The sequence below is a fragment of the Cheilinus undulatus genome, linkage group 20 (assembly GCF_018320785.1).
Source record: "Cheilinus undulatus linkage group 20, ASM1832078v1, whole genome shotgun sequence".
Taxonomy (NCBI): Eukaryota; Metazoa; Chordata; class Actinopteri; order Labriformes; family Labridae; genus Cheilinus; species Cheilinus undulatus.
In genome coordinates, this window is record NC_054884.1 from 17,653,629 (window position 1) to 17,675,246 (window position 21,618).

Sequence of the window (21,618 nt, forward strand, 5' to 3'; positions counted from 1 at the left end):
TTGCAGATGACTCGCACAGCTAGCGAGCAAAACTGCAGACTGTTATTGAAACTGAGCTTAAATTGCAGTGAGCAGGAGAACTGAAAATGCTCCAAAATTAAGTACTTTTACTCCAAAATATCCTGGGCCTAAAAGTGATTAATAAAGGGTTCCAATTGTTTGGTGGCTCCTTTCCTGCATGTCACTCCCCAATGTCTGTCTTTCTGATCCCCCCTCTCTATTCATCGTTCTTTCTCTTAAATAAAGGCACAAAATCCCCTAATTAATCTTTAAAATAGGCTATATTTACATGCCAAAGCGTTTTTCTCTCACTGGTCCAAGTGTTAACAGCACTTTTATTGATTCCAGTGATCCACTTTATGGTGTTTTTATCATCAGGTCCTCTTTGCTCTTCATTTCACAGCTTGTAAATTCCCTCTCTGCTCCCCTGAGTGCCCTCTTCTCACCAAAATGAGCATGTTTTTCTAGAATATATTCCTCTGATATCATTGTTTATTTGCCTGCCTTCTGTTTCCACACCTCTCCTCCCTTCTCTCCACCCCACGCTCCGCTTTCTAAAAATGTCCTTCCATCCTATCTTCCCCCCCTCCCTGTTCCGTCCATCTACCTCTCACTTGCCCCCACCTCCTCCTCTAACCTCACACTATCTCCCCTTAGCCCTGGGCCAGTCTCCCAAACACTCTGGCGTTGACCCCAGAAGAGACACCGTGTAGGACTCCTGCATCAGGAGCTGTCAATCACTTCTTTCTTCTCCTGAAGCAAGAAAAGCGAGGAACACCTAGAAGGCACTCTGCTCCTCTGGAACCAAAGGTACGGCTGCTAAAATATCCCACCACGTCTTCGGTGTTGCGACACACTTTGAGTCTTCTCCTTCTTCTTCTCAGTGCATGGTGAGCCAGGGTGAAAATGTGATAATGCCTGTGAAGGAACTTAGCATGCTGGAAACTAAAGTGTCAGAAACCTGCCCTCTCCTGGGAAATCTGTTCATTTCCAACCTCTGCTTCTCTGCAGATACCAGGGAACTAATTAGATATAGGCCTTTCAATTTTAGTCTGCAGACATGATAACGCTAAATCGTTTCCCAGCAACACTTGGTATGAAATTGAAAGATACGGAGTGGCTAAAATTGGACTGGAAGAATTTTTTGCCATGTGAAACTGGAGTGTGTCAGTGTGATAAAGTTAAGCCTTTATTTGAAGTTTTTAGCCTGTACAGACTCTTTAAGGCCTAGAATTAGACTGTTAAAGGCAGGTAGATATTTTAAACTAAAAATAACTATTAAAGAGTTTTAACAACCAATCACAGGTTGTTAACTTCCAATAAAATCTAAAGAAAGACTGAAGGAGACATATGAGCCATAGAAAGGAGTGTCTGCATGTGTGTGCCCCCATTTGATGATCGTATTTCCCTCCCCTCTTATTTTTCCTCAAGTAAATAAATCATGACATGCAAGGGGTAACACAGGGTGGGAGGTTTTTTTCTTCAGAGCAGAGGTATGATGATGCAACTCTTGAAGCTTGTCTGAGATTTAGGTGATCCTTTTGTCATGAGTGTTTCTGTCAGCAGGGTCAAAGTGAGTGTCGTAGAGAGGGGGGGGGGGGTGTAATTTACAGCTGGGTTTTAGCTTGTATTCTAGGGGAAGTTAAACACATACAGAATAAGACAGGGATAAATACACTTTTTCAGCTTCACTATCACTCGATGTAAAACCAATCCTTGTCAGGACTGAAAATGTGCAGATGGAAGCTCACTTGGGCGCAGTCCCAGTACATAAATGGCCACATCCACCTCACCCTGCCCCCACTTTTGAATCTGGGATAGGGTGTCCTGATTCTTACTGGAATGGAAAGATAGGTGAGGTACTGAGGGCACTTGGTCCTTTAATTGGGGATTTTCCAGACACAAACTGCAAACCGAGCAAAATGGGAAATTTCCCAAGATGCATTGCAACTGGGGTAGACTCTAGGGGGTGTCCAGATTCTTGTTGTAATGGAGTTGCAGGGTGAAGTGCCACAAGCGCTCCTATAAATGAGAGGAGTCTGGCTGCAGACTGTAGCAAATGCCCCCCTCTTGCAGATCACTACTGTGAGACGGCGCCTCTGTAAGGATGGAAGTGACGTATTTCCCATTTTAGACATTTTTTCTGGTCTGACAGTTACATTCATGAAATAACCATATAGCAAACATTACAGACTAAGCAACATTTCATAAATAAAACAGGAAAAAAGGTCACAGGTCCGGGATCAAGTTATATTAAGATATGTTTTAGAAATAGTCATGCGAACAGTGGCTTGCCATAGATTTGTTAGCTTTAGCTACAGCTAGCAGAGCTACACTACCTATGCAATTAATGTTACTACATACGCCAATTAAGCTACATTAGCTTTATTGACTTAAACTGACAAAAAGTAAGTTTAGTTTTTGTCAGGATGACTAAAACTAGACTAAACTGTAATTTAGTTTTTGTCAGGATGATTAAAACTAGACTAAACTGTAATTTAGCTTTTGTCGGACATTTAAAATCTGTGATATTTCTCCACTGTGGGTAAATCTGTCAACAAACAATGCTTCTCTAGCTATTCTGCTTCTCAGCTGACTGTAGAAAGCAGGGACCCCAGGTTTGACAGAGTGCACAGAACACACAAACCATAATTTGGTATCAGATTTAGGCAAGAAAATAAATGCTTGGACTAAAAGTAAAGACTAAAATGTTAGGACTTTTTATGGACTAAAACTAGCCTAAAATGTTTTTGTGTTTTCGTCAACTAAATCTAGACTAAAATGGGTATAAAACTAAAAGACATTTCATCTAAAGACTAAGACTAAAATGAAAAATAGCTGCCAAAATTAACACTTGCTACATAGAAAACAAAGCTAAGCCGGCTTTAGCAACCATAGCAGCTAACATAGCTTACCTACCTTTGTTAGCTTTAGCTACATAAGCTTTTGTAGCTTTTTTACTCAAATAAAATATGAGTTTAAAAGATTTGCAAAACCATATATTGGTGTACTGTCTAAAGCTACATTCACCACATAGCACACATACTCAACAAAGTTAACATAGCTAAAGCAGCTAATGTATTTTATTAGCTTTAGCCTTTGCTATGTCAGCTGGGGGTTTTCATGGAGGACAAGCTTTATCCTGTTTTGTTGGTGTTATTAAATTTTTTGTAATTGGGTTTTGCAGGTCAGGTTTTTGGTTTTTAACTTTTGGTTTCCTACTTACTTTACTGCAATTTTACCAGCGACTCTGTACAGATTTTTACTGACACTCATAGCTGTGATTTTAATGTTTTTGTTTCAAGCAGTTATTTTTTTGCCCCTGGTTTTATAGCACTTTAAATCAATAGGAGGATGAGTCATGTCTTCTTCAATGGATTTTTACATTTTAAATATTCTAAAAAAATGTATCTAAGGACCTGAGCAGTGGGGAGGCTCTTTTAATCCCCTTTTATCTAAAAAAACAAAACATATATGGCTGAAATACCTGAGGCCTGTTTTATGATTTATCATAGCATTAATAAAAAAAAATATTTTTTATCAATTTAACTTAATAAAGGTCTTATCTTTTATAATTTAGCTTGCTTTAGCTGATATGAATAAATAGATGCATGTTCCTAATTTCACCACTGGTTTTTCTATTCATTTCATTTCATTTTAAAACATTTTATAGTTTGTTGTGTTTAACCTTTCTGGATTTTTATGATTATGTTTTAGCACTTTTTTTTATTCCTTGCCCCTGCTCTGTGATTTTATGTGGTCTTCCGCTTTGTGGGTAAGATGCTGTTGTTCCTGAACGCTTCCACTGTCTAAAGATATCACTTGCTGTTGACTGTGGAGTATCCACTAAAGACAAAATTTCCCAAACTGTCTCATTGCAAAGGTGGCATCTATCACAGAACCACACTTGAAGACATCAAGCTCTTCAGAACGACCAACTTTGTATCACAGACATTGCAGATAGAGGCTGCATGGCTAGGTGTTTGATTTAATAAAGATAATGATAGAAAAATGGAAATGGGTCTGATTGTGTGTTTGTATATAACTTTAAAGTGCTATCATTGGTTCTGAAATAGCTCCTGGCAGTGCTGATGCATTATCAAGGGTTGCATTTCAAACTCTGTCTGGAGTCTTCTCGTAGCAGTTAAATCTTTGTTGTGTCAGTGCAGCCGTGCTTTTCTTGGTGGTCAGGTTGCATGGCACAGATATCTCAGTAAGGCTTAGGACTCTGTGTCCTTCCACCCTTTCTCTGCTCTGCTTCTTCTCATTTGTCAGTCTGACCTGGTGGTTGGTGTGTTCATGAGGTGTGTGTATGCTCTGTCATGTACAGCTCAGACTAGTAAACCAGTGGATTTTAAAAATGTCACTGAGGGCCACATTGATCGGGTGTGTTGCTCCAGGTTGGGGGCAGATAGAAGGCCATGGCTTAAAGGGATTTACTGAACTGTAAAAGGCATTATAACAATTTAAAATACTGTCAAAATTTTACAGATATTGGAAATGATCAAAGAAGCTGTTGTATAAATTTTGTCTTGATATACATACATTCTCCTGCTACTTAAATATCAGAAAATCACATTGCTGCAGATAAAGTGACATTGAATGTGCTGTGCTTGTCGGTAACAAGACAGGCTGGTATGAGTATTTCACAAACTGCTCATCTACTCATATTTTCACACAAAAACATCTCTAGGCTTTTCAGATTTGTTGTCAACAACATCAATGCTCCAGGGATTTGATTATTTGAATCATATTAGTATTAGTACTAAATCAAGTACTACTAGCTATTTGTTTGGTGGAACTTTGGACTCTACTAATATGACTAGTTATGATAATACTACTAGTACGCTGTATTTTGCCAAGTGTTTATTATTGAATTAAATCAAGCACCTAGCCATGCAGTCTCCATTAGCAAACGTGTGATACCGAATGGGTCGTTCTGAAGAGCTCAGTGACTTCACCTGTGATGGACGCCACCTTTGCAATAGACAGTTCATGAAATTTCAACCCTGCTGGATATTCCACAGTCAGCTGTGAGTGATATTATTAGAAAATGGAAGACGACTGAGCCAAAGACCATGTAAAATCACTGAGCTGGGTCAACGACTCGTATGGTGCGCAAAAGTCGGCAAAAATCTGCATTGACGGAAGCAAATAAATTGTACAGCAGCTGTGGTGGCTCCATGGAACGGGTTCTCATTGCTGAGCAGCTGCATGCTTGTAGCTGTGGGTGGGGGGGGCACATGAGTACATGTACTTGAATTCAATGTCATTACAGTCCATGTTGGTGTAATGGTCAGGCTGCTGAGTACTTTCATCCGGTATTCAGGTAGCTGAATACTTTCTTCCATTTAGTAGTATTGTAGTGTAGTAATGGCAGCAAAATATTCACTCGAACTAGAATTACTTGTCCACAAGTTCAACCATCATCTGACTCATAAAACTAGTACCCCTAGTAACACTAGTCCATTTATACTTCGAGGTCGGGGATCGTCCCGTGTCTTGATGGACATTCAATTGGATCCTCTGGCTCAGGGCCAGTGAAATTTTTTTGGGTCTACCACTTGACTTTTTTGCTCCATAACCCTCAGGATCTTTTAAGAAATTCAAAATGACTGTCTTACTGTGTCCAACCTCAACAGCGATGGCGCGTTGCTAAAGGCCTTGCTTATGCAGCTCAACAGTCCGACCACGTTCAAAGACAGAAAGCTTTTTTGCCTTTGCCATCAGGAGGTCATGACAGTGTGAATACCTGACAGAAAATGACATTGAAGACACATTTGTGCACAGATTGTGGATTTTAAAGGCTGTGGTCTTAAACTTTTGATCAGCTGATGAACAGCCTATTTCAGTTTAATTGTTGTTTTTAATAAATTGCTTACTCAATTTTTTTTGTCTCACTCCCATTTGTTCTTTTTGCATTTTAAAGCTCTGGTCGTAAAATTTTGATCAGGAGTGTACCAGTACTATTTTAATCACAGTTCTGATGCTTGGCTTGGCCATTTCTACATGCCTTACTGTATTGGCTGCTGTCATGTGATTGGCTGATTAGATAATGTGTTAATAAGCAGTTGAAAAAGGTGTACCTAATAATGTGGCTGGTGAAGAATACATATGTCATGTTGTATGGCTGCACATCACTCTAGCAGTGATTTCAAGGACACTTAGATTTACATAACAGTTCAACATCACATTTTTGTATTTCTCCTTTCTTTTCAAGGAGAAATTGAAGGCCACAACATGGCGTCACAAATCCCAGCACTCCCACAATCCTACGCTCCAGGCACTGACAGCGTCTTCTCTGACCAGTCAGGCTTTTACGCTCTGGACTCCAATGTACCCGGGCTTTCAAAGGTTATTCTGAACAAGCTCAACATGACTGACTACGGAGAGTACAGGTAAAAACTGCTGATAAATATTAGCTCAATGTAGTATATGTTGTTAATACTTTTTGAATGCTTTGTAAAAGCCCCCCTTGTGTCTGATTTGAGTGTCTTCATTTCTTGATTCTGCATCAGGTTTAGTAAATAAAGAGTGTGCTTCTAACAGGGCTGCCCTTGAGGGAAAAGCAAAAGGGATCTCATTCCGCAACTACAAGGAGTTGTTCCAAAAGATGGAGGAGACTTTCAAGTTCTGCACCAGCTGCAACAAACTCCCCGAGCATCTCACTGAGGGACAGACGCTGAAGCGCTGTGTGAAGTGAGTGCAAAGACACAACTGACTGACTGCACCAACAACCAATGAGCATGGTTAAAAAGGTGCTCCAGGATGAATGATTGGTATTATTCTCGCATTAACTCAGATTAACAATAATCACAACTGACTACCAAAATATTTTAGGGAACTGAAACCTAAATTGCTCTCTGGTTCCTCTGTTATCACCCAGTCAGGACTCTGCCTTGGCATTGTTGCCCAATAGCTGTCATGTGTGAAGCATTACCAGGTGCTGTTGTATCAGTGGCCAGAATTCTGGGTCACCAAGGTGAGGACAGCTCTACAAAGGTGGACTTTGGCCAAAGGCAAATATAGCAAAGTCTCCTGATGGTGATTCATGTCTCTGCCAGTCTGCAGATTATAAAGAGAAGGTTAATACAGTTTCATAATTTCATTTAGAAGGGCTTATTCAAAGAGTAGATTTTATAGCATGCTGCATATTCTCAGCATCTCGTAGGTTTTGTGTCTCATTTTTCTCCTGGCTTTCTGCTTCTCCTTCCCTTTCTCACCATCTTTCTCTGAGTCACACTCACATGCTGTCTTCCATGTGCATTCCCTTGGAAATTCTCAGCTGCCAGTGCCTCTCTCAGAAAACTTAGCGGACACAAAACTGAACTGCTGACAAGGAAAACCCTCATGACATCTGACATCGGAGGAAGTCTAACAGTTTCATGTCATGACTTTCAATCAAGACTTCAACTCTTATTCTGATTTAATTGTCCTTTATTACATTCAGTGTATCTTATTCATATTTGACCTTTAAAGTAACCAGATTCTCTCACTTTGTCTGAGCAGAGTTTCTTAGGAGCAATAGAGAGCCGCAAGTGTAATCTGACCGATCATGTTGATCGATAAATGATTTTATTTAAATGTAGCTACGCCTCAGTAATAGCTCCCCATGGCACCGACTGGCTGTCAGACCCCTAATCCCGCACATTACCTCACCTCGTAACAGTTTGTCAACACTGAAGCCAATGTCCACTCTAAGAGGTCGTATAATCAGCCATAAATTCCAGCTCTGCTGCCAGCTGCCATCTGAAACAGGGCAGAATGTTTCCTCATTGTCACAAGTATGCAACTGAAGGTCAAATGTATTTATGAATGTAAGACAATGTTTATATCAGTTTAGACCGTGCAGCAAAGTCAGGTGCTGACAAATGAAGCCAATGCAAAAGTGATAAACTGCAGTTCCTTGAGTGACCACTTGAGGCTGGTGGCAGAGGTGCTTGAAGTCTCATACACAACCCCTGTTATAATGTCTATTTTTAAAGCAGATATAATGATGCTTGCAGCCTGCTTCAGTAAAGCACACTCTAAATAAAGGGTGAATTTTTGTATATGTCCATTTTGGTTTAACCCTTAGAGCTCATACCCCTTGTAAATTGATTGGCAACTTTTCAACCACAAGTCGTAGGCACTTTGTTTTTTTTCCTCTGAAAGCTCTCGATTGTGCCTTTCTAATTTTGCATTCCTGCATTCGTAGCTCTTACAGAGCTTTTCTAGTTAGCCTGGAATTTGACTGACTTTCTGGATTCTTTCAAGATTAAATCCACACCAGCAACTCTGATATTGGATGCCTTTTCATCAATTTTTAATCCATTTTTGGATCATTCCTGCAGTTAGCCAGTTAGCCTGCCACGATATTGTCTGCTTGTATCCCGGAATGCATTGTGACTGTGACAACCAACAGGAAGCTGTTCTGTTGTCACATCATGCATTGCTGAACAGTACGTGCAAAGACTTAGAAAATGAAGGAGAGAGTTTGAATGACTCATAATAGAGAGAAATTAACACAGAGAGGCCGTGACGTGTCCCTCAGTCACTGCACTTTAAATTATGACTCAAATTCTCAAAAGCGCAAGGACTTTGTAAGATTGTGAATATTTTGAAGACTTTTTGTCACAGAATTATTTTTTTAGTTTAAATTTCTGTATAGTGTTTTCTTTTGTCTTTATAGTCCCATAACTTTTTTAAAAACCAAGTGACATTGCTGCAGCACACATATTCCTAAAGCCTATGTTGTCCTGAAGAAAATTATGTTTAGAGCTTGACTGTGCACCACAGGGTTAATGGTTTACAAGCTTTTTAAGACAAGAAGTCCAGGCGAGGCTCAATGGTGAAAAAATAGCTGTGAGCTCTAAGGGTTCAAGAAGAATATGAAGTTATACATTACTAGCACTGTTACGACTGCTTACCGGGACAGAGTGGCTGTTTGTCAGGAGGCTTATGGTCCCCCACAGCTCCTCTTCTTTGTCCGTTTCTTATCTGATCTGAAATTAGTTTTAGTCAGCATTTGCAATATGGAGGCTGCCACAAATTGGCTTCAAAAGCCTCCTTGTGAAACCAAAGTGGCTGATGTCACTGTGGTTTGGTCCAATATTTTCTGCGGTCTTTGGATTACACATGCTAGTTAATGGTTTAATTATGAAGATGACTTCCTCTGCTTCTTTATGTAGTTTTCTATGATGCAGCCAATTATGTGATTGTAGCTTAGCTTTGGCTACATACCAAAACTTGTGACCAAAGACTTGAGACTTACTTTGGACTTGACTTGAGACTTGCCTGTTATCACTCAGGACTTGGCTCCAGACTTTGCTGTCTTTACCCAGGACTTGACCCTGGGCTTACCTGTCTTTACTCTGGACTTGATACGGTACTTACCTGTTTGTATTTGGGACATGAAACAGGACTTCCCTGTCTATTATTGGGACTTAATTTAGAACATGAAACTTACTTTGGACTTGACTTCTCTGTATTTGCCTGTCCTTACTTGGGTCTAGACTTGCAACCTGAGACCAAAAACATCAGCCTTCCTTTATTCAGGACTCAGGATTTTCTTGTCTTTATCCAGGACTTGACTCTGAGTTGAGACTTGCCTCTTTTCACTTGAGACTTGACCCTGGGACTTGTGACCAAAGGCTTGACGCTTGCTTGTGACATGTGAGTTAATGCCCTTGTCCCACCTCTGATAGACTGACAAAACAAGAAATTTATTTGCCATCTCAGGACCTTTTGTATAAATAGCAGTCACAGTGATATTGTGTCTAACATTCAGTTTCCCTCTCTGCTACTATTCAGTTTGACTTTTATCTTCCATTCTCCTCTCACAGATGTTTGAATGTGTACTACTGCACCAAGGACTGTCAGAAAAAGGACTGGCCTCTGCATAAAAAGGTCTGCAAGAAGCTGCGCCTGGTTGCCATCGACAGACTTGTGGAGTGGCTGATGTTCACTGGTGAGAAACTGCAAAGGAATTTCTGAAATGAAAATGCCATCATAGCTACATAAAACTAAAATGTCAACTCACAGTGACGATGTGTCAAACCACATAAATGTTCCAGACAAAATCCATTTGTGCCCTTTGTTCATGTAGATTGAATGTAGTTGTTGTACTGTCCGCAGGAGGCCTCCCATTCCCCACTGAAAACTGGTCAAAGTCCACTGCTGAGGTGAAGAACTGGGACGACTGGCTTTCTATGCAAGGGGACCTCTCACCTCGTTTGGACACCATCTTGTCTGGAACCAACATGGAGACCCTTTGGAAAAACGCGTGCAGGCCAAGGCCGGATGACTCTGACCTCAAGGAATCTTTATGGCGGATTCAGAGCGAGTTCCTCTCTCGGGTTCTTACAGTTGGGATGGCCATGCAACAATTTAGCCTTGACCCATATGCCACACCGCTCACTATTCACCTAGCAGGAGCGTCCCACAATGAGACCATGGGAGCCAGACTGACAGACTTTGACGAACTGAGCAAAATGTTCCCTGGACACCAGGGCATTGAGATTGTCATGGTGGGACCAGAGGTAGTGGACGGTCCTATCATGAGACCCCCGCTAACTGCATTTGGTCCCAGGCAGAAGGTCTACATCAGCGCCTACAAAGGTCTCTACCACCAGTTCTGGGAGGAAGTTCTTGAAAAAGGGCAGGCAGCCAAGCCAGACTTGGTGGTTGGATTTCACCCTGGTATGTACATACAACTGACACCCAAACATGGACAAATGCCTGATATTTTCCAGGAAAATTCCTCCGTGCATCCAGTTTTCCAGGATTCCCATGAAAATGCCAAAAAAAAAAAAAAAAAAAAAAAAAATTCAAGGTGAATTACGTCCAAACTCCAAGTAAAACTCTCAAACATATACTAACATATCCCCCAAAATTTCCATGAAAATTACAAAGTTTCAACAGAATTCTCCCAACAATGTAAGCAAATTAGTTTAACTGCAATGGATATTCTGGAAAATTATCTACAAAATTCTACAAACAGAACTGATCACTATGTTGTAGAAAAGCCAAAGTGATGTTTTCATATGTACATGCAGGGTCTTAGGATGTTAAACCTCACTACTTTACCACTTATAATGAAGAGGTCCTTAAAGGAAACTATTAAAATATATCAAAATAATTTTTAAAATCCATTAAACAGACTAATTGTGTCATATTAAAACTAGATTAAAATATGAGATCAATTTAAAAATATGTAAGAAAGATCATTTTTGATGCCAGAAGCATTCCGGTTCTCTTTTGTACTCCAAGCATTTTTTTTTTTAAAGCCAGGTTTAGTTGTAGGAGGGAAACAGTCAGTGTGGTAGGCAAGCCTGCCTACAGAGTTGACTGGGCCCTTGAAAAACCAGAGAATGGGCCCTCCCCAGTTGTGATCTATGGAGCATTGGTGCTAACATCCTGGCTAACAGTTCCCTCATTTTGATGCAGGAAAGTGTATCAAGCTATTACCAGGTCCTGATATTGGAATCATTTTATTCTGCTTTTTGACCCCTTTTCCGCACTTCTTCAACATTTTTACCACTTCTTTTTGCCACTTTATGCATTTTTGCCCCTTTGTGCCCACATTGGCCCCTTTTTTTTGACACTTTTATCAATTTCTTCCACTTTTTTTATATCAATTTTTGCCCTTTTGTTGCCAATTTTTACCAGGTTTGCCCCTTTTATTGCCACTCTTATCCAAATTTTTTTTGATACTTTTTGACCGTTTCTTTCATTTTTAACCAATTTCTGCTGGTTCTTGCCCTCTTTTTTCACTCCTTTACCACAATGGTTTTTACAATGTTGCCACTTCTTTTTGGCAATTTTATCTACATTTTGTTGTTTTAAACCACTTTTTCTTTGCAATTTTTAACCCCTTTCTGACACTTTGTGCCCTGTTTTTCCTTATTTTGCCCTTGATTGGCAAACATCACTTTTATCCAATTTTTGCCATTTTTATGCCTCTTTCTTTCAATTCTGAACTACTTCTGCTGCTTTTTGCCCTATTTTGTCACATTTTTTATGCTGATACCTATTTTTTGCCCATTTCACAATTTTTTGCCTCTTCTAACACATATTTGCCCCTTTAAACCCATTTTGTCCATTTTGCCACTTCTTTGTGGAACTTTCATCCAATTTTTGCCCATTTTTTTGCCATTGTTAACCTATGCTGCTTCTTCCCTCTTTTTGCCACACTTAATCAATTTTTGATGTGTTTGGCCCATTTTTGTCCATTCCTGTTGTCACTTCTAACCCACATTTTCTACTTTTTGGCAATTTTTACATGTTGTTTTACCTTTTATAAAAATTCTGTAATCATTTTCTATTTGATTTGGCTCAGTTTCTTCTGCTTTACTTCATGCATCCTGATGTTTTTGTACATCATGGCTTAGCTATGAAGTCTGACATTACTTTACTAATAATTAAATTCAGCATGCACATTGTTTACATTACCAATTAAAAGTTAATTCCATTTTAAGAAAAGGGGTTTACATATAAAAAAAAGTTACCATAGCAATAGTAAAAGCAAATTATTATTTGTTTCTTTGTTAGAAGTGGTTATAATTCAGGTTAGAAATAAAATATAGCTATCACAGATTAACTTCAAAACAAACCATAATTTTGCTGACCCCCTGTTCGGCTAGGCCTGTTCTTTATCCCTATCCCTGGATCCAAAGGTTTCAATAATATCATAAATTGAACATTTTATATCTAAAATGGGTGTCTGCATAATTTGAAGAAAATCCCTCAAAATGATCCTGAACTACCACATTAAAAGCAAAGGATGGACATGAGGCTCAATGACCTTGACCTCTGATGTATGACCTCCAAAACATTATACATAAATGCTTGAGCCAGAATGGATAGTTTAGGGGGAAAAAATACCTCAAAGTATTATTGAGATATTGTGCGAACAAGTCAGGCATGGACATGAGGCCTAATGATCTTGACCTATGACCTTCATAATCAGTTTATTCTTGTGTCCGAGTGGACATTTATGCAAAGTTAAAAGAAAACCTTCAAAGCATTCTTGAGACATCATGTTAACATGAATGGCACAGGCGTACGTATTCACGGATTGATGTCCAGCTTGAAAAAACAATACCTCCAGTTGCGGCGATCACCATCACAGAAGTGTAAAATTAGCATAGAATAAGAAAATAGAATAGCAAGCATGGTCATCCTCTGCCTCTGTAGAAAGTTGTCTTTCCCCTCCAAACACCCTTAAATCAGCCAGTAAAGAACAGTTTGATTGCTGTGGCTATAAATAGAAACTGCTCAGCTTAAGTGGTCAGCTGTCTTGGAGGAGTGGTGACTTGTCTCCCTTTTCTGCCCATTTGACAATTAGCCCTTTCAGAGAACAGAGCCAGTGGGAGATGTGCAACTCTGAGATCTGGCCTATTCATTAGTTAGGAGGGGGTTTTTATTGGGGATTTGGGTGATAAATGGGAGCAGCTGGGAAACAGTTTGGCTTGTGATTGCTGGACTCAGCATAATGCGGGGTCCAGTTCCCCCAGTTTCACTCTAAAAAAAAAAAAACTGTTAGCCTTATTCATGTGAATCAAATATGTAAAACAATCATCAATGCTCTATTTAAACTTAGATTTTGCTTAAGAGTGCATGTTCAGGGGTAATATACATGACAACCAGCCTGTTGACATCTTCTGTTTTCTTTGTCCACTTTCACTGACAACCTCCTCATTAAAGCTGCACTATAACCCTACACCCTCCTAAGCTCTCGCACCAAATCAGTTCTTTGACCCTTTAACCTGTAAAGTAGCAGTAAAGCCCCCCACCCACTCGGACCTGTAACTCCCGGCTCAGTTATCACTGCAGACTCCATTGGAGCTAAATATACAGGAATCAGTCATCCTGTGAGTAAACTGCCTGAGTGCCTGGCTGCGTTTCATGCTGCAAAGCTGGCAGAGCGCTGCATTATGACACTGTTTAAGTGATTGGGGAGCAGGAAGCATGACGAGAGGAATAATAAAGGACAGTGTGTGAAAGTCAGCAGGAGAACAGGAGTTTGAGAGGAATAGGTTAGAAAGCAATGAAAAAGGGACATTTACCATATATCAAAGGCAGCAAGAGTAGAAGCTTGGATGCTGTTTCATTTTTCTGTGTTCCAGGTTTGTTTTCTTATTTATGCATTTCTAAAATCCATGTAATTTTGTGCAACCCAAACCATATTTTAAAGAGATATTCATGTATTTTTGAAGTTGGGTTGTATAGGGTACTTGGCAATAGTAGGGCCATCAGCTTGAGCGAGTTTAAGGTTAAAAATAGACCAAAAAAACATTGTTACCTCAATTAAATGCTATATGGAACATTTTTGATGTGTTTTACTTTTCACTCAGAAAGCCTCTGTGTTTGGCACTATTTTGCAATGCGAGCTTCAGCTGTCGGCTACGTGCCCTTCCACCTCAGTGTATCTCAACAGCTGTTTGGGTCTTCAGGCTTTGTCAGAGAAAACAACACCAAATCAACCCAATACTAAACTAAAACTGGTTATTTCAGCTGAGTTTTCCACTTCAAAAGCCGACACAATGTTTTCATAAAGTGAACAGATCATGCCAACTGTAGCTTGTCAAATTTCCAGAAATTTGAGAAATAAAGCAACAGCCATTAACTTACCTCGATGACAAATTCCTGTTCAGCTCTTCTGCACGAGGTCAGTTTCTCCAGTTTATCTTCAGGAAGTTGAAGAGGGTCAGTAAACATTAATATTCATCAGGCAGGGAACTCTGGATGGGGAGTGATGCAGGCTGCAGTCGTCTCTAAGCTACTATCCTCAATCAGAAATGTACTGGAGAAGTGCTGTGAAGTCCCACTCATGACAACAGTAGCATGGGCTAACAGTGGGCATGGGCTAACTGTTTTCACTCCTACAACACCAGGTAAGCTAACTAGTCTCCACTACAGTTTCTCTTGCTCTATTTCTTTCGTCTGTGTGCTCCGGCTCATAAGAGTATCCCCTCGTAGCCACAGTAAAAGGCACGTGATCATTACTTGAGTCAAATAGCTAATTTTAGTTCAGTTTGGGCTGAGTTACTTCCTTTTTTCTCTGATAATGACCCCAGACCAAAACACTGATACCAGATACACTGAGATGGAAAATTATGTATTGGTAGCTGAAGCTAGCATTGCAAAGTATGTGAAGAAGAAGCCAAACACAGAAGCTTTCTAGGTTAAAAATAAAATGCTTCAAAAACTTTCCATATAGAAGAAAATTGAGCCACCTTCAACTTACTTAATTACACAAAACAGCTATACTAGTCTGTGGCTCTATACAGCCTAGCTTCCCCAAGTGCATCCTGTTTGAAGGGGCAACGCACACGGAAATCAGAGGGGACTATAAGCACTACTATTTCCAAGTAGGCTACTGCATAAAGATATCACTTAAAGGTACAAATAAGAGCAACTTTGAAAACTACTAGCCAATTAGACAACAACAAATGGTAGTTCCTCACCATTGCTTGGCTAATGTGTTAAATGATAAGTCTAGTTTGCTGGCTAGCATGAATGTGGGCTAGCTAACACAACCATAAATGAACGATAAGAACCATTAGCTTGCTTATGTAATTCTTTGCAAGCTAATACACCTATTAGCTTGCTAATATAACTCTTGGTTTGCTGAGTTAGCTAACTTATATGACTCAAACCTGTATTGGTGGCTAGGAAGTGGTCAAATGCTAATGCTAGCTGCTGGTGTAGGGTTGCTGACGGTCTTGTTTTTCTTAAAATTTAACCTGCTATAATGGAAGATTAGGAATAGCCATACATCAATACATCAATAGCCATTCATTAATCCAAAAAATAGTGAATAGCAAGCTGCCTTAAAAAAATGAAGTAGAAAGCACTAGTCAGAGTAACCAACCCACCCCACCACCACAAAAACCTCAAACTAAATTCCAATAAAACGATTCCAAACACATTTCCCAAATTTGTGATTTTGAAAATTCCTGAAAATGTCTAAACAAATTCCCCAAAACATTCTAACAAATTTCCAAAATTCCCATGATAATGCCAGACAATGTAACAGTAAATTTCCCCCAAAAACATCAAATTCAACTCTCCAAAATAGGCAAACGTACTAAAAAAATGTCCTTAAAAACACTTAAAAAGTCCTTAAAAATTCCCCAAAATTTCTATGGAAATTCCTTAAAATTTCCCAGCAAATTCTCCAACTTCAAACATATAACTTCACTGGACATTTTGCACAATTATCTTAAAAAACTGAGAGCAAAAATTATTACTATTTTGCAGGAAAGCCAAGATCTAACTCCCTCATATGTACATGCAGGGTCTTCGAAGGGTAAACGCCATAATATGACATTATATCAGCATTTGAGCTCTCTACCACGGGTGCCAGAAGAAATTGGCTGCTGTGTGAATCTGGTCAATTAACCTCGGAGAGTAAAAGATGGAAGACAAATGCCAGCTGTCACAGAGGAAATGGATATGGGCCAAACAATGTCATCCATACATAGACACCTGAAACAGGCACTCTCACAAACACAACGTCCAGACAGCTTTTTATTATCAATGCACTATTCTGCATTTTCATCATTCTAAATTATATTAATCCACACTAGGAAAAAAGACAGTCCATCACCATTAACACCATCTTTATTCACCATATGGCTCAAAAATTGTTCTCAAGCCAGGCAATTACTGCAACCATTACAAGCCAGATTGTAATGTCTCTTCGTCACCTTATCTCCTGAAGGTCTGCTTGTCTAAATGCTGTTGAATGTTTCATCATGATGAGAAGTGTAACCTCGGGGATGGTTGTATCACTGCATGCATTTTTTAGATCTAAACCCCCTTCTTTCTGCAAAAGTTTATTGGGAAGACGTGGTGGCTAGAAGGTGGATAACATGATCCCATCAGTATCACAGGTCCTTACATGTCTCTGTGGCATGCTATGAACCCCTGAAACAAACGAGGCCAGTACACGACCCCTAGAACAGCTGAAACTTTAATAAATTCATACCTCCCTATCATATTTCTCACATGCATAACTCCTCATTAATAATGATTGGAATCTAATCTCTGATTACATTGTGAACTAATAACATAAGACATTTTTGATCAGTGCTGGGAAATGCTCTGTTTGCCGCTGTCTTGCTTTTGTCTCATTCAAGGACACTTAAGCTGGATGGATTTATAGTATTTGCTGCTATGGTGGCAGTCATCTGGTTGAAGGTCGTGCTACTCAGAGAAAAATGTACTAATGACTGATATAAACCTAAGTCAGGGCAAAGTGACATCTGTCAGTTCATATGTTGCAGGATTATATAACCAGCGCAGCGTAGATCCAGTCTGACCACTGCACTTGTCTGAGACTGTCCTTAAACTCCAGCTGCTGTCGTGCTGGTGAAGTTTTCTCTAGTCCAGCAGAAGTGTTTTAATGAGCTTCACAGCTTGTTTTTAAAAAGATAGACAATGTCAAATAAAGGTCTACAAGGAAAGCCAGCCACCAAGAGAAAGTAACAGCTGGAAAGTGATCAAATGTAATCTGTGTCAATCATTCAATCACTGGGGTGAAGACCTGACGTCTTCCTCTGTCTCTCACTGCTTACAAAGAGGGAGACAGCTTCACTGTTTTTTAATGTCAATGCCATTTAACTGATTATTTAGCTATCAATTTTGTTGCAAGGGACGTTTCTTGTAAATAAACCACCCTGATTAAATACATGTCAGTCAGTATCAATGGTGCTGACTGAGCTCTAAAACCCATGAGAGGATCATATTTAACTTAGCAGAGCAAGTGCACATACACTATAAGGACAAAGGTGTTTGCTTGCTTGACCATTACACCAGTAAGGACCGTGATGGCATTGTATTCAAATACATGAACTTTCATAACATTATGGACTTGGTCTCCCCTTAAGCAGCTATAACAGACGCCCCTCTTTCTTTCCACAAGATTTTTAAGTGTTTTTGAGGGAATTTGTGCCCATTCATTCTGCAGAGCAGTGTTACTCAACCCTGCCTGACCAAAGAGCCAAATTTGACAGTATCCCTTATTGGGCAGGCTGTCTCTTCTCCCATATGGTGGCAGGGCTAATTATTAAAAAGGGAGGGGATCATATGAAAAAAGACAGAAAAATGCACAAGTGATATATTAACATGTTTAAGGAAGTTGTATCCTGTCCATGTAAGCACAGAGCTGAGAAAAACAAACCCGAAAGGAGTTTGGCTTCATTCATATAAAAAAGTTTTTCCTTAACAGTATATTTAGTTAGGGTATATTTCATGTCAGCTATATTAATGTTTAGAGTGTTGCATATTACCCCTTTGCTTTTTTTGTTTTTTTACCCAGGGTTCCATGCTAACCAGGGTCTGGTAGAAGGTTGGCTGCCCACCCTGCTACTACTCAGAGATTATAACATCCCCTCTTTCTTCACTATGTACAGGTTAGTAATTAGACTTTAAATTCAAAATATACAACTCTTCCTTATTTTATAGTTTAATAATAACATTCCAGCCCCTTTGAGAGACGGTAAATATTTTAACTTCTTTGTGCTAGAGGGACTCATTATCTCAACTTTACCTTCTGCCATCCAGAACTCTTTGAAAAAGGAAACACCCAAGACAAAAGACACATTACTCCTCTCCCCCCTTCTGCTGAAATGTTTTAGATAAAATGACATAATTGTGTTGCTTCCATAAATTATCAGTGGTCTCCCTGCTCCTCACCTTTCTGACCTCATCATCTCAGTCTTCAGTCTCAGTGCAGTTATCGTTACCCATGCCGCAGATCACACCACTCCTTTCACACTCCATCCCTCTGGTGGCAAATATCACTTTTCTGTTTGCACAAAGGCCAAACTAAAGAACAAAATTATTTCTTCTGCTCCAGGCAATCACAAAAAAATCCCCCTGTGGACTAAAACTTGATGATAAAGCAAAGTCTAAACTTGTTTTTTTTTATGTTAAAAATAAGCCCCTGCACAGTTGTTTCATCTCCCCTCAGTCTAAGAACAATAAAACTTAACAGACCTTGTTAATTGATTCTTGGGCTCTTTTCTTTGTCTCCAAACAGCGAGATGGAGCTCAAGTATTCACTTCAGATTCTGCTGGAGTTGGAGATGCACATTAAGGACAGTGGACCTAATCCGTTCACCTCACAGAAACCAGAGCAGGTCCAAGCCTGCCCCAATAAAAACCCTGTCTACTGCAACTCTCACTACATCCGCTTCCAAGGACTGCTGCCTCAAGAGGAGCCTCTGCCGGACATTTAAGAGGCTGACATGAGGACAGTGAAACCAGTTTGGAGTTCCCCAAGTCCTCCATTGTAATGTAGTGATTTCAAAACATAAGTTTTGGACCTCCTGGACCCCTTTGTGGACTTTTGTAGCTGACAAATCTTCACTACATACCACATTCTTTCAATGCTGAAGCAAGTACCTTCCTAGATTTAACACAGAAATCAATCATCACCCATTATTTAGCCTGATGGCACCTCAGGGCAGCAGTGAGGACGAAGCTCTGTACTCTGTTGGCACCCTGAGGTGACATGGCTATTTGATATAAAGGGTCATGGGTGTACATATTTAATGAGACCAAAATTAGTTTTTTTTTTCATCATCTGAAGGTTTTCTTTTAATTGCTCTGGGGGTAAAAATATTCCCATGTCGCACATTAAATGCATGATCAGATCTCATGCATACTAATATGGCACATGGTACCATTAGCATGCATGCTAAAGCCACATTGTCTGAATTATGACTGAAATACAGGTTTTCTTTTCTTCTTTATTTTTGTGTTTCTGATTGTTTTTGTGCCTAAACAATGCAGTGGTCACCACAGAATTATCTCAGATTTTCTTTGGATAACCTACGCCCTGTGATCGACAGGTGACCAGTCCAGGGTGTATTTGCCTCTCGCCCAATGACAGCTGGGATAGGCTCCAGCCACCCTGTGACCCTCAACAGGATAGGCAGTATAGAAAATGGATAGATGGATGGATAGATCCTATGTGCTTACTGGAGATGTAACATAAACAGTGTACAATGCAAACCCCAATGCTAAAAATGTTGGGACATGATCTAAAATATTGATAAAAACAGAATAGCGATTTGTTCATCTTTTAAACCTATACTCAATTGATAACAGCACAAAGACAAGATGTTTAATGTTCAAACTCTCCAACTTTAGTGTTTTTTTGTACACATATATAAATTCTGAATGTGACAGCGTTAACTGAGATGATCCTAAATCACCTGGAACAGTCCACAGGTAAGTAGTTTGAATGGTAATAGGTGATAGTGGATATAAAAGGAGCACTCCTGAAAGGCTCAGTGTTCACAGTCTGTGATGATACGGGGTCCTTCACTGTGAAAAACTCTGTGGGGAAATAGACCACCAGTTTCTGAACCACTGTCCTAGATGTGCAGCTAGAAAAGGTAAAGAGATTTCCCCATCTAAAGATTCTGAGAATCTGGAGAAATCTCTGAACATAAGCCAAAAATCAACACTGTTTGCCTATGACCTTTTATACCTCAGGTGGTACTCTACAAAAAACAAAACAAAACAAAAAAAAAAAAGCATCATCAAATGAAGACTCTACCATGCAAAGCCAAGTATCTAAAACAGGACTGGTTCTGGACATTGGTGATATAGGTGGTCCACTAGGGTGCTAGGCTGAAGGGGACGCTGACGTAAGCCCTAAACATTTTAAATGTAGCACCAATCTGACAGACTGTCAGCTCTTTAACTTCATACTCTAACCTCTGTGGCCCTCAGTCCAGTCTCTCTCTCTCCACATGTGAAACTGCCCCACATTTTGAAATAAGATGCCGTTTGAAATGGTGTTTCAAAACAAGATGCTGTTCCAGACCTGTGTCAGTGCATGTGTGATGGATCAGTAGCATTGGTGCTAGTATCCTGGCTAATAGTTACCCCATTTTGGAGCTTTGAGTGAGTCTGATTATTCAGTGTTTAATCATGTCACTTGTAACACATTTTCACCACTCTTCAACCGATTTTTGCCACTTATATCACTTTTTCATCACATCTTTTTGCCTCTTTCAACTGACTTTAACCACTTTTAAATTTTATCTTGTTTGACATTTTAAATCAATTTTTGCTACTTCTGCTAATTTCCACTTATTTCCCACTTTTTAAAACTTTGGATCCATTTTTGCAATTTTTCCACTTTAACCCATTTTTGCCAAATTGAACCCATATTCTCCAGTTTTCACCTTTTCATATAACCTTAAACCCAATTTTTGCAATATTTTTGCCACTTTGACCAGTTTTCACCAACTTGTTTCCACTTTAATTCAATCTTTTTGTGCTAATTTTAACATGTTTTCACCACTTTTTTGCCACCTTTAACCCATTTTTGACACTTCTAACCCATATTTACCACACCAAGCTTTATTCACCTCATTTTTAACCCATTTTCACAACTTTTCTTGCCATTTGACCCCCCCTGCACCCGCTTAAAAAAACACTTTAATCCCATTTTCACCTCTTGTCACCCATTGTTTGAATCATTTGAAAATTGAAAGAAAAGTATTTACATTTTTTAAAAAGCTTTTATTGTACTAAGGTATAAGTACATAAAATCCATTTTTGTTGCTCTGATAAAAGGGGTTTTATCCAGGTTAAAAATAATGTATGATT

The 21,618-nt window shown here is 39.5% G+C and overlaps 1 protein-coding gene across 2 annotated transcripts; it reads left to right on the plus strand.

Moving 5' to 3' along the window:
- Nucleotides 1–658: 658 nt before the first annotated feature.
- On the plus strand, nt 659–19,745 carry LOC121528708 (putative protein MSS51 homolog, mitochondrial). 2 transcript variants are annotated; one of them, XM_041816267.1, is made up of 7 exons: nt 659–890; nt 6,221–6,398; nt 6,550–6,699; nt 9,825–9,949; nt 10,117–10,680; nt 18,308–18,401; nt 19,031–19,745. In XM_041816267.1, exons 2-7 carry the CDS (start codon nt 6,241–6,243, stop codon nt 19,227–19,229), a joined length of 1,290 nt encoding a protein of 429 aa, XP_041672201.1. In that variant the 5' UTR covers nt 659–890; nt 6,221–6,240; the 3' UTR covers nt 19,230–19,745. The 2 variants fall into 2 exon arrangements, with proteins under 2 accessions (XP_041672201.1, XP_041672199.1); XM_041816265.1 differs by having other exon boundaries at nt 659–810.
- The last annotated feature ends 1,873 nt before the right edge of the window (nt 19,746–21,618 follow it).

Excerpts from the sequence above, each read along its gene's own strand:
- LOC121528708 (XM_041816267.1), top strand. The coding sequence starts at position 6,241 with ATGGCGTCACAAATCCCAGCACTCCCACAATCCTACGCTCCAGGCACT. Across the intron at positions 6,700-9,824 it reads ACGCTGAAGCGCTGTGTGAA|ATGTTTGAATGTGTACTACT; the intron begins GTGAGTGCAAAG and ends CTCCTCTCACAG. Across the intron at positions 18,402-19,030 it reads TCTTTCTTCACTATGTACAG|CGAGATGGAGCTCAAGTATT; the intron begins GTTAGTAATTAG and ends GTCTCCAAACAG.